This window comes from Pelodiscus sinensis, chromosome 1 (assembly GCF_049634645.1).
Source record: "Pelodiscus sinensis isolate JC-2024 chromosome 1, ASM4963464v1, whole genome shotgun sequence".
NCBI lineage: Eukaryota > Metazoa > Chordata > Testudines > Trionychidae > Pelodiscus > Pelodiscus sinensis.
Genome location: NC_134711.1, coordinates 270248573 through 270261482, shown reverse-complemented (window position 1 = coordinate 270261482; position 12910 = coordinate 270248573). Strand labels below are relative to the sequence as shown.

The 12910-nt window shown below is 39.5% G+C and overlaps 1 protein-coding gene across 7 annotated transcripts in view; it reads right to left on the bottom strand.

Annotated features, from left to right (window-relative positions):
- Positions 1–9354: 9354 nt before the first annotated feature.
- The window catches only part of DACH1 (dachshund family transcription factor 1), a 492594-nt gene continuing 489038 nt past the window's right edge, over positions 9355–12910 (bottom strand). For all 7 annotated transcript variants that reach the window (XM_075918909.1, XM_075918912.1, XM_075918907.1 and 4 more), the window contains one exon: positions 9355–12066. In XM_075918909.1, coding sequence (XP_075775024.1) covers positions 12029–12066 — 38 coding nt within the window. In that variant the 3' untranslated portion in view covers positions 9355–12028. The remainder of the gene's footprint in view (positions 12067–12910) is intronic.

The following is a 12910-nucleotide window of genomic DNA, read 5'->3' as shown; positions in this document are numbered from 1 at the left end:
TGATACCAAGCTGCAGGTTCCAAGTGCTTTGGAGAATAGGATTAACTTTCAAAATGATCTGGATAAACTGGAGGTAATTATGGTGAAATTCAATAAGGACAAATGCAAAGTACTCCACTTAGGATGGAACAATCAGTTGTACACATTCAAAATGAGAAATAACTAGCTAGGGAAGAGTACTGTGGAAATGGAGCTAGGGGTCATAGTGGACCACAAGCTAAATATAAGTCAACAATGTGTCACCGTTGCAAAAAAGCAAATGCCGCTCTGAGATGTATTAACAAGAATGTTGTAAGCAAAAAATTAGAAATAATTTTTCCTCTCTACTCTGCACTAATGAGGCCTCAGCTGGAGCATTGTGTCCAGTTGTTGGCACCACATTTCAAGAAAGATGCTGATAAAATGGAAAATGTCCTGAGAAGAGCAATAAAACGAGTAAAGGACTGTGGAACATAACCTATGAGGGATGAATGAAAAAACTGGGTTTGTTTAATCTGGAAAATAGAAGACTCAGAGAGGACATGGTAACAGTTTTCAAGTACCTAAATGGTTGTTACAAGGAAAAAGGAGGAAAATTACTCTCCTTAACTACTTATGATAGGACAAGAAGCAATGGGCTTAAATTGAAGCAAGAGAGATATATGTTGGCCATTAGGAAAAAGATCCTAACTGTCAGGGTGGTTAACAATTAAAATAAATTGCTGAGGGAGGGTGTGTAATCTCCATCATTTGAGATTTTTAAGAGCGGGCTCAATAAACACCTGTGAGGGTTGATTCAGATGGTGCTTGGTCCTGCCATGAGTGCAGGAGTCTATTCTCAATGACTTCTTGAGATTCCTTCCAGCACTATGATTCTGTGTCAAATATAACCTTTAAAAACTGTCCCTGTCCATTGCAAACCCATGTTAAAAGAAACCTTTTCCTCGGTTATTTTTCTAATTTTTCGTTAATATTGTACATCAGTCATGACTGTCATATAGTTGGTGTTTGGCATTAGTAAATGAGGCAAACTGTGGTAACAGATTAATTTATTCCCTATAGTGAAATCTTTCCTATGAGACCCTGTTCTGGGGCAAACTACTCACAGCACTTTCTTTTTGAATTCAAGAAATTGACTCATGAAACAACAGGCCAAGTTTTTCAGAAGTAGGGAACTTAAAACTAGGCTCCTAAATTCTTTCAAACATCTACATAAATGGTCTGATTTTTACTCCAACTTTTGGAGTACCCCAGGGGTTTTTATTAATTAAGGAGTGTTCTCCTCTTTTGAAAATCATGTCATATCTTTTGGAGTGTGAATAAAGACTCAGAAACCTTGTTTGGAAAGTTGTGGTGATAGGCTGAACAGGCTGATAAATGTTATCAAGTGAATGAAATTACGTTTACCAGCACTATAGAGTAGAGAATTATTTTTATAAAGCACTAGTTTCAGCACATTCTGTTTTGCAGTTTCCATTACTCTGTCCTGGTTTCATATATTTAGTACGGGTTGGACCTCTTTAGTATAGCCCCCTGGGGCCAGGGTATTTGTTGGTCCAGGAGAGGTCCCAGCCACCCTCCCTGCCAGGCTACCACAATCCAGCTCTCTTGAGCTATAGTACAATCCTCTTGTGGAAGAGGAAATTCAAATTAATTACTGTTTCTCCCTCCTCACAGACCAGTGGGCCTACCCTGTCCTTGGTCTTCCTCTTGCTTCTAATGTATTTATAAAAAGTCTTCTTGTTTCCCTTTATTCCCGTAGCCAGTTTGATCTCCTTTTGTGCCTTTGCCTTTCTAATCTTGCCCCTGCATTCCTGTGTTGTTTGTCTATATTCATCCTTTGTAATTTGTCAGCAGGTTTAAAACAAATAAAAGGAAGTTCTTCTTACACAGCTCATAGTCAATCTGTGGAACTCCTTGCCTGAGGAGGTTGTGAAGGCTAGGACTAAAACAGGGTTTAAAAGAGAACTAGATACATTCATGGAGGTTTAGTCCCTAAATGGCTACTAGCCAATATAGGTAAGAAATGGTGTCCCTAACCTCTGCTTGTCCGAGAGTGGAGATGGATGGCAGGAGAGAGATCGCTTGATCATTACCTGTTCAATTCACTCCCTCTGGGACACCTGGCATTGGACATTGTCAGCAGACAGGGTACGGGGCTGGATGGACCTTTGATCTGACCCAGTATGACCATTCTTATGTTCTTATGTGACCCCACTCCAACTCCCCTCTTGCCAACCCCGCTGTTGTCCCAGGCCCCACCCAACCCCAAGTTCGTCTGGGTACCCGGACCCGAGACAGCATTTACAGTTGCCCTGATCCTCCCTCCTCACCCCCCCATCCAGGTTCTCAGCCCCCCGCTCCCCAGTTTCTTTTTGTCAAAAAAAATGTACAAAGTTTTCGTTGTTCAACTCAAAACTGTTGTTTTTATTTATTGGACAGGGAAGTGGTGCAGGGAGGAGTTGTGGTGGAAAGGTATGGGGGGGCAAGACACAGGTCCCCATTGGGGAGGCCCTGTAGAGAGTTACTGTGCTCCTTCAGACAGCCTTTCCGTCAGGGCCTCCCAGATGTGCACCCTCAACTAATGGGCCTGAAGGAAGGCCTCCCTCTTCCTCTCCACAATGTTGTGGAGGACACAACATGCTGCGACTACCTCAGGTATGTTGCACTCCCTCACATCAAGGCAGGTCAGGAGACACCTGAACCTGGCCTTGAGGCACCCTAAGGTGCATTCAACCTGCATGCGGGCCTAGTTGTGGTGCGTGTTGAATTGTTCCATGGTGGGGTCCAGGTGCCCAGTGTAGGGCTTCATGAGCCATTGCATTAGTGGGTAGGTCGCATCCCTGATGAAGCACAATGACATCTGTCTGTCACCCATGCGATAGCCCCACGGGGGGAAGAATGTGCCAGCCTCCAGCTTGTGGTAAAGGTTAGAGTTCCAGAATATGCAGGCGTCGTGTGCCTGGTGTGACCACTTGACAAAAATATCCAGAAACTGTACATGGTGGTAGACCAGGGCCTGCAGCACCATGGAGAAATAGCCCTTCCTGTTAATGTACTGCGTGGCTCGAGTCTGTGGTGTCGCTGATTGCTCCTCCTAAGTTTGTGAAGCCCAGGGCAGCAAATCTGGCCACGATCAGGTCCAGGTCTCTGAGGCAGATGACCATGCAGAGCAGGACAGAGTTGATGACTCTCACAACCTGCAGAAGGAGACAAACAAACACATAAAACATAGAATGAGAGAGAGTGCCTGAGCCCTTGGTTGGTGCCCATTCCCCTTCCCCCCTCTCAAGCACCCCAGGAGGCACCCCCTATGGCTGTGTGAGTGCTGGACGGCAACCCCCCCCCAGGGATGGGGATTCCCCACACCCCCACTCCATCCCCCACAGCTCCCACACCCCTTTCCCTAGGGTCCCCCTTTTCCAGAACTTCACCCCCCTCCCCCCAACAGGGACTGCAGCCCAAGAGAGCTTTACCTCCATGAGAAGGACCATGACGTTGAACTTCCCCACGCTGAACTGGGGTCCCACCGACCGGTAGTTGTCGAGGGTGGTGAGCTTCCAGACGGCAATAACAACTTGCTTCTCCAGGGGGATGGTGGGCTGCAGGTGGGTGTAATTTCTCTGGAGGATGGGGAAAGCCAGGCTCACAGCTCCAAGAAGTTTCCTTCCGTATGCGGAAGTTGTTGAGCCACTTCTTGTCATCCCACCACTCCATCACCAGCCAGTTCCATCAGTCAGAACTGGTGTCCAGCCTCCAGAATCATCTCTTGACTGGGGGTGTGAGTGCAATGGCATTGCTCCCACACCCAGGCAAAGGGACTCAGAGATGAGCTCAGAGTCAATCTGGAGCAGGATCATCAAGTCGGTCTGCTAAAACTGCTGCATAACTTGCAGCATGGCTGTGTGGGGCCATCAGATGCCCAAGGGTAGATCCGGCGGCATAGCAAAAAAAAAAAAAAAAAAAAAAAAAAAGATTCTGTGCATCCAACATACCTGGGCAACTAGAGCATGTGCTGCTAAATCTTTGCTGTCCCTTGTAGAAATAGGCAAGCACACAGCAGAACCTGAGAAATGGCTTTCCTAGGGGTCCTTTTAAGCACGCATCTCAGATAACCTTAGGCAACAGCACCCGGAAGCAACTGCTGACCTATTGCACTGGCTGAAGTGGTTCCAGGTGGTCTTTTATGTGAGAGAGCATCCAATCAGCATGGACACTCTCTTTTGAAAAAGTAGATCACTTTTTCGATGCTCTTGTGCCCTGTGGGCACTCTTTCAGAAGAAGTTTTTTTGGAAGATCTCTTCTTTGCAAACTTGAAAGGCAATGCTCACGGCACATTTTAAAATGTTAGAAGATATTCTCCTACATCTACTCCCCAGTCTTCATGTCTGATCCCTTAACTTCCTTAATTAAGTTCTCAGGGTTAATTATCAATAGACACTTTTTGCAGGGGGAGGTTATATATTTTAATAAAAATTCTGAAAAGAATATTTGATGGTACATTTAATCCTTAGTTAAAGGGATAGTCTCAAATAGAATAGTGATAGAGATGTAGCCGTGTTAGTCTGGGGTAGCTGAAGCAAAATGCAGGACAATGTAGCACTTTAAAGACTAACAAGATGGTTTATTAGATGATGAGCTTTCGTGGGCCAGACCCACTTCCTCAGATCAAATAGTGGAAGAAATGGTTGTGACTACTTTCTTCCACTATTTGATCTGAGGAAGTGGGTCTGGCCCACGAAAGCTCATAATCTAATAAACCATCTTGTTAGTCTTTAAAGTGCTACATTGTCCTGCATTTTGTCTCAAATAGAATGATTGACAAATTAAACTTCTAAAAAGTTGATATTGATCATGAATATATTAGGAATGTGAATTACAGTTGATCAACAGGTAAATTCAAGGATTTGAAACACCTAATTTGAAAGGGAAAAAAGGAACAGAATTTTAAAAATGTAAACGAATAGACTATTTAATTGGGCTTTAGACTAGTTTTCTTTTACTTTAAGACTGTTTTATAAACTACTTTGACTTAAAGGGTGTGTCTAATGGAGCGATGTAGATTAGGCTGATCGGCAAAGGGAAATGAAGCTGCGATTTAAATAATCATGGCTTCATTTCAATTTAAATGGCTGCTGCGCTGAGCCGACAAACAGCTAATCAGCTGTTTGTCGGCTCAGCGCACTAGTCTAGACGCTCCGCGCCAACCTGAAAGCCCTTTATCGACCTCCCCGTTATGCCTCGTAGGATGAGGTTTACTGGGGAGGTCGATAAAGGGCTTTCATGTTGGCAAGGGAGCGTCCAGACTAGCGCGCTGAGCCGACAAACAGCTGATCAGCTGTTTGTCGGCTTAGCACAGCACCCATTTAAATTTAAACGAAGCTGCGATTATTTAAATCGTGGCTTCATTTCCCTTTGCCAAACAAACAAATCTACATGGCTCCGTCGATGGAGCCATGTAGTTTAGACGTACCCAAACAGTATCAGTCTGCAGCATGTACTCAAGGAAACTTTCTCTTTGAGCAAATAAAAAGTTATTGTGTGTACTATGCAATAGTCACATCTGTTCTGCCCCAGAATGAGTCCTGAGATATAACTCCTTCATGGACTTACATTAAAAGACAAACATACTAAGTAGTTTTAACAAACTGCTGCAGTCGATACTTAGTGATTCGATTTCATGGGTGTAGTGTATACCTGCTAGACCAAACCCGAAGGGTGCCACCATCAGCACCAGTACTGCTACTCCTCTTGCTGTGTGGATGAGGATTTAAGACACACTGACTTCAGCTACATAATTTACATCTCTGGAGTTGCGTATCTTACTTTGACCTTTCCGCGTAGTCTAGACCAGACCCTAAAGAGGACTTTGAGTTCTTTGGAGATTTTTGATCTGTCTCCACTAGAGTAAATATCCTGGTTTTGAAATATATCTGGTGAAGTATGCACTTGGATTTTTTCTACACAATCTTTTCTCCTGCCCTCTTTCAGATGATATGGGTTGATGTCAACATAATATAACCTATTTTAACTATAATGTCTGCTCCTTGCACCCTGGTTCACTTGAATCATACATACATCAGGGAGGAACTATAATCTTTTTTGGGCAGGGACTTTCGCTTGCTGTATATTTGTACAATGCCTAGCATAATGGAGAACTGACCAGTAATCTGTATGTATTCCACATGATAAGTATTACTAATACTCCGGATGGTTTTAGGAAGTGTTAAACCAATTGTTTTCTTTACCAATGGTTGTTCTTTCTTTGGTTACAGTTTGGGGAATATAATTCTAAATGGAGGGAATAATAGACTAGCCAATTCTAGTCTGAATGGGAGCCTCTGCCTTCTTTTCTTCTGGATTGTCCCCTCTCTTTCCAATGATGCTAATCTGGCTCATTCCTCTGGCCTCCTGATGCATCTGATATCTATTGGCAAAAATTATGCATTTCCCCAAAAAAATTCCAGCCACTTCAGCCTCAGAACAACTATAATTCCCAAAAGCTTGTGGCTAAAACAAGTGCTTCTTTCCACATGGCATCATGAGCAATTGTATTTGAGATTGTATAGTGAATGCCAGCTCTCTGACTAATAGACCGACACGCCAACCTGTCACAATATACATTATCCTTATTCTGGAAGCTAATTGATACCTCACAATAGGTTATGTTGAAGTCACAAATGCTCATCCTGGGGAGCCATAACTTTAACCCGCAGACTATGTTTGAATTCTCTTGGTTTATGGAAAAAAAGAGAGAGAAAGGGCATTCAGGGCAAGATTTTCAACAGTGTGTTGTGATTTGAGGTGCCTGAATTTTCAAATGTCAAACTTAGTACACTTTAAAAGGGCCTAAATTTCATAAAGAATTGTACAGCTTCTCTCTGAAAAGCAGGCTCAGTTCCACAAATTCATAGGTTTTAAGATTATTGTGAATATCTAGTCTGATCTCATACATTACACAGGCCGTGGAAAGCCAACCAGAAATTCCTGCATTAAGCCCATATCTTGTGATTGAGCTGAAGCATGTTCCTTTAAAAGGGATTCAAAATGGCTAATATTTGGCACCCAAACCAGAAACACCCTAAATCACTATTGACATCTGAAAATCTTGCCTTTAGGGCTTTGTTTATTAGAAGGCACCCTAACAAACATCATGTAAGCAGTGAACCAGTTTTCAAAGGATTGGGGCACCTTCAATGGATTTGAGAGCTACATTTCAGGCCAGAAAGCAACCTTAGCATTTCAATGGTTGCCTCAGGAATATTTGTAGGTGAGTATTTTCTACACAGTTTAGGAATCTGGGCTCAAAACTCCTTGATGATCTGATTATGGCCAGATCTGCTATGAAAACCATTTAATGATACAGAGCTCTATTTCTGCTTCTTAATCCAAACTTCTCCTTCTTGTTTTCACAGTGGGTATCTCCCACCTCTTCTTCCACTTGCTGGTGGCTTTTCTCTGTGGGTATGTCTAGACTGCATCCCTCTGTCAGCAGAAGGATGCAGATTAGGCAGGTTGACATTGCAAATGAATCAAGGATTTAAATATCCCGTGCTTAATTTGCATAAAAACGGCCTCCGCGTTTTGCAGACTCAGCACTTTGTTGGCAAACTGCGTCAGTCTAGAGGGGGATCTGTCGAGAAAGAAAGCCTTTTTCGACAGACCCTGTAAACCTCCTTGCAGGAGGCATAAGTGATCTGTTGAAAAAGGCTTTCTTTCTCTACAGATCCCCCTCTAGACTGCCGCCTTTTGCTGGCAAAATGCTGAGTCATAAAAATGCGGCATCCATTTTTATGCGAATTAGATGCGGGATATTTAAATCCTTGCCTCATTTGCAATGTCGACCTACCTAATCTGCATCTCTCTGACGACAGAGAGATACAGTCTAGACATACCCTATGTTGGGGAGATCTGTTTTTGTGTTTGCACTGCCAGATCTCGAGATAGCTACTACCCCTAATGTTGCCTAGCTGTGCCAGTCCAGCCAAAGCATGAGTCAGTTGCAGCTGCTGGTTGCTATCTCTTTGCTTGACAGTTAAAGAGATGACCAATTGTGTAGAGAGGGCAGCATGAATGGAGGTGCAAGATGCTTCAAAAGTATATTATAGAAGCTCCTTGTCTGGGCTAATTTAAAACTGGCCGGGAAAGTGCTAGACAATTACTGAAAAGAACAATCCTGTACTGGCTGAGAGATGGATTTGTAGACTGAATAAGGGTTTTCGTTTTTTTGAAATCTTAGCTCTGCAATTTCAGCACTCTGAGTCTCAGAGCTATCAGCAAGCTCCAGTGGTGCACCAAGCAAGTAGTTGGCTGTTCAAGTACATAGATGGTTTTTGCCCTTGAGGCATTTTAAAGGCAGGAAGAGGAAGGAAAATGTTGTTGCTGCATGTGCAAAGGTTGAGAAAACTCCAGTCTTAACTACTGGCCAGCAACCAATACCCAAAAGGATCCACTCAGTCCTTCAATCACACAATTGCAGCACCCACAATGCATAGGAGTAATTAAATAAGATCGTTCAGCTGGGCTAATCTCCTCCTTGTTCCCAAAACAAATCTGGTCCCCAGTGAAGACAGGAAGCTCCTATATTCTCATCACTGTAAAAAGGAACATGGCCTTTAATATATAAGAAGAATATGTAACTTTAGTGTACTCTAGTACAAAAAGATCATATTTAAATACGTTTGTTAAAAACCTGCTTTCAAAAATGCCACCAAGCTCTCTACTCCTTCAGAAAATCTTAAACATATATTAAGACATCAGTGCTGTATTTTTTAAAATAAAATGATAATTTAAATGTTTAAAATATTTTCTGTGTGTAAAACAAACAAACAAATACAAGTGTTAGGATTTCAAGTTTCTAAACGTGTTATATCAGTTGAAGGAGATCTGAGATAAAAACAACTGGGATGTAACAAATCCGACACACTTTTGTAGTTATGGGAATAATACGTTTTGTTCCATCAATGTGTCCACTTTACATTATTCAGCACAAAGCTTTACGAAATAAGAATCATGGGAATATCACAATATAAAAGAAAAAGGTACAAATAACAGCTTCATAAACTGAGCAATGTACATAAATAAATCATGCAGATGGGGGCAGTTTGCTTAGCTAGCAAGAAACAAAATATGGAAAATCTGCTTGTTAAACAATAACCACAGAGTGTGCTTTTATGATGTTTTTTCACCACAGTAATTCATATTAGAGATAGAAGCAGTTGCATGTTAAATAAAATCATTCAGCATTGTTCTCCTCGCATTACAAAGAGCTGACTTATGTTGTTTTTAGATGCCTCCCATTAGAAAGTAAATATTCCTTTGATGTTATACATTTCACAAAATTTAATAAAGATGAACTGTAAATAAAGTCACAGGGAGATTTCAGACAGTTTTATTAGCAGATTGTTGAAAAGAAAAAGAAAATTAAATACAGTAACAGTAAACGTGGTTCTCACATTGAAACCAGGCTCCAATAACTAGACTACCATAGAAAAATTTCCAATTCTTGCATTATGATGTAAAAACAGATTTTTGTACAGATTTTGTACAACAAAATTCGTAATAACCTTTTATCATTTTTAGAAAACTTTAAATATATAGATAAAAATAGACAATTTTCATAGGTCCTACATGAAGATGAGAATGTTCTGTTCCAAGGGCTTGCATAGAGCGCAAATGTGGTTATATTATAGAACAACTAGACATTAATATCTTTAAGATTACAAAATCATATAAACAATAACATGAGCACAACTTTTCTTCATAATCTATGCAAAAACAAACAAAAACAAAACAAACAAATTTTTAAAAACCAGCAACCCAAAACTTGTGTAACTAAAAAGGGGCAAAAATTCAACTTCCGGTGACATTTCATAAATTGTAATATTTACACCATTTTATTAAGCTCGTAATATCCATCTTATAAATTGCTTCCCCCTTATTCCTTAACATTTCCATTTTTGTACCAAGCCAAACACTGAGGCATTCCTAAATGTCTTGAAAGCATATAGTGTAAAATTATGAAACTGACTTACAGGTGACTCTATGCAAGGAGCAGAGCAATGGCAGATGCTACTACATATTTCAGTTGTAGGCTTTTAATTCTCTTTCAGATATGAATGATTCACAAGCTTGCCACAAGTCCATCAAAATTTACAGCTGTTAACCCTTTAAAGACTGCATATGAAAAAAAAAACTAGTGTACAGAATCTCTGAAGTATTGAAGTAACTATGAAAGATGATTAAAAACAATGTTACTATAAAGTATTTGGGAATAACAATATTTAATGAAAATATTGCTCAATATTTCTTTAAAAATTACCATAATGTGAATTTGTATATACAAATTTCCTATTCTTAGAAAAGGATTATGATGGGATAAATATGGGTGTACCAGCATTGCAAGGAAAAACCTACAAAGCATAGAAGTGCAGAGTTAGAGTTTACAATTCTTTAATGCCTTTGTACTTTAATATCCAATCAGAACTATTTTTTAAAGGAGAATTTTTTTTAAGTTAGGCATCTTAGATATTGAAGATTTGGATATGTTTCCATGTAATAAATAACATTTTATATGTATACAACAATAGAGAGGAAGAAAGAATAATCACAAACTTACAGTAACAATGCTGATTCACAAAATCAGTCTTTAAAGGGTAACTCAAAATTATGCAAAGCATCATGTTAGTATGTAATAAGCAGTGTGTTGTAGCTTACTTCCAGTTATCAGCACAAAGGTGAAAACACATTTTAGCTTTCATAAAGACAGTGAAAATAACACATAACCACCTTTCCCTAAGATAAGGTGAGGGAGGGACAATAGACTTCAACTGTATCACTCAGCTCTACGTGGTATTGGACTGATACATCAAGTGTTTGTTAGGTTTTCTTTTTAGTAACATTGACGTAATATGACATTAACATATAAAAATAGTTCTGGTGTTTTGACTTGCTGCTCAGCCACAGTCCATTCTTAAAAGTGCTGTTTCAGGGCACTAACCAGGGCTTAATATACAAATAAAAGTGGCTGATACAGAATTCTGACTCATTACCAGATGCTTAAGATCTCATTCATTAATACTGTGACTCCAGGACAAATATTTACATGCCTGCATGCGTTAAAACTAGAAAGGCGTCTTTCTGACAAACAGGGTGACAAAACATGTTATCTAAAATGTTCATTTACCTAAACTCTAGTATTCTACTGCATACATAATACCTTCCTGGTGTGGTCTGTGTTTATATACTGTACATGTAACCAACAGTTTGAATAAGAAGCAAAGTATTTTCCCCCATAAGCCCCTGCCAGTTTAAAATGAGAAATTATTACTCGTTTTATTTTTTTTATGTTTATTTTAGGAAATGAGACTTTGTGAACAGTAAAACAGTTTTGCTTACATTCAGCATTTCTTTTCTCTTAGACAAAATTTCATTTTACTTCATGTGGTCTAGCATCCATGTGTTGGTCTCCTGGAAAGCGTGTGGCAAAAAAAAAGTCTTTAGAAGAAAACCTACTTTCGCAGAGTTGAAAATTGAATACAACAGGTTTTTTTTTTTCCTTTTATTTTTTTTTCTAGGAATCCTCGTATGCCCCCATACAAGTTTACTTTTGAGCTGTCTTGCTGGTTTAGGTATGACATAACAGTCCGTAAGTGTAGGTGGACACTGCTGGAAGGATTATTTGATGTGCTCAAATACAGAATCATCAGAGGAGGACAGATGTTTCATTCCATTAAAAAGGGAATGTTAGGCCTTTTTCTGATTGGTCTGTAAGTTTGTATACAAGGGTCCAATAGCAAAGCTACAGTTTTTGACTGTTAGAAGAGCACAACTTGTACATTTATAAACATTCTCTAGGTCTCTGGCTTGAGCCACAGATGATAATCAATGGAGGACACTCTTGCAAAATTCTTTAAACTTTTGAAGAACATGGATACACAAAGTTAAGGAAGTTGCCTTGAAAACACTTTGTTTTTGTAGAACTTCCAAATAGTGAACATCTTACTGCAAAGGTCTTTACTGCAGCACAAATTGCTTCAGTGGGAAAAATTCAGTACATGACTGTCGTTTTCAAATAAAGTCTTCCATCTAAAATAAGAAAACAAATATTTTCTTTAAATATTCATTCCTGTACTATATCAACAGAAATAGAAGATAGTTTGTAAAATGTATAATGTAAAATGTCATGCATTACAAAGCTATTTTAAATAGCAATGTTCTCAAGAAATATGCACTTACATATATTCAAAATTAATTCCATTAACAATTACACAGAGTTAGCAAGTTCTGAACACTGCAACTGTTCCAAATACCTGCAAATCATATCAATGCATGGAGACTAGGAAAGTAAGTGGAACTTCTGTGCATGTGTTTTTTACTGATTACCTCCTTCATGGTTACAGAGCAAAAATATTCCCGAATGCAACCATGAGTACTCCCATCACTAAAGGCATAGTTTATAACTTACACTGTAGCTGTGTTGTTAAATATACCATGTAATGTAACCACTGTGCACATTTATAGTTATTTATACAGAACCCAGTATAGGATATTTAATCAGCATCAGTGAGCCTTTTCACCCATAAGTGAGATTAACTTAACAATTACTATGTTAAAGATGCAATCACATAACTCAACTTTTGCCACCCAATAGAGAAATAGACATTTAAGTGGTGGTGGTGGGGAACCATGAGTAATAACTAATAAATTCTTTGAGTTGGTAACGCTGGAAATAAAAGCATTGAGATGCATAGAGTCTTCTGCCCAAAAGTATTGCAACCTGATTTATAAGTATAAAGCAAAGCCTACTGTTTTATGAGTATAAGATGTAAAATATATAGCTCTATGTGTGTATATATATATATATATATTTCAAAGGGGAAATAAACAAGTTTGTGATTAAAAAGTGTAGGTTCTCTGGCTCTAAACTACA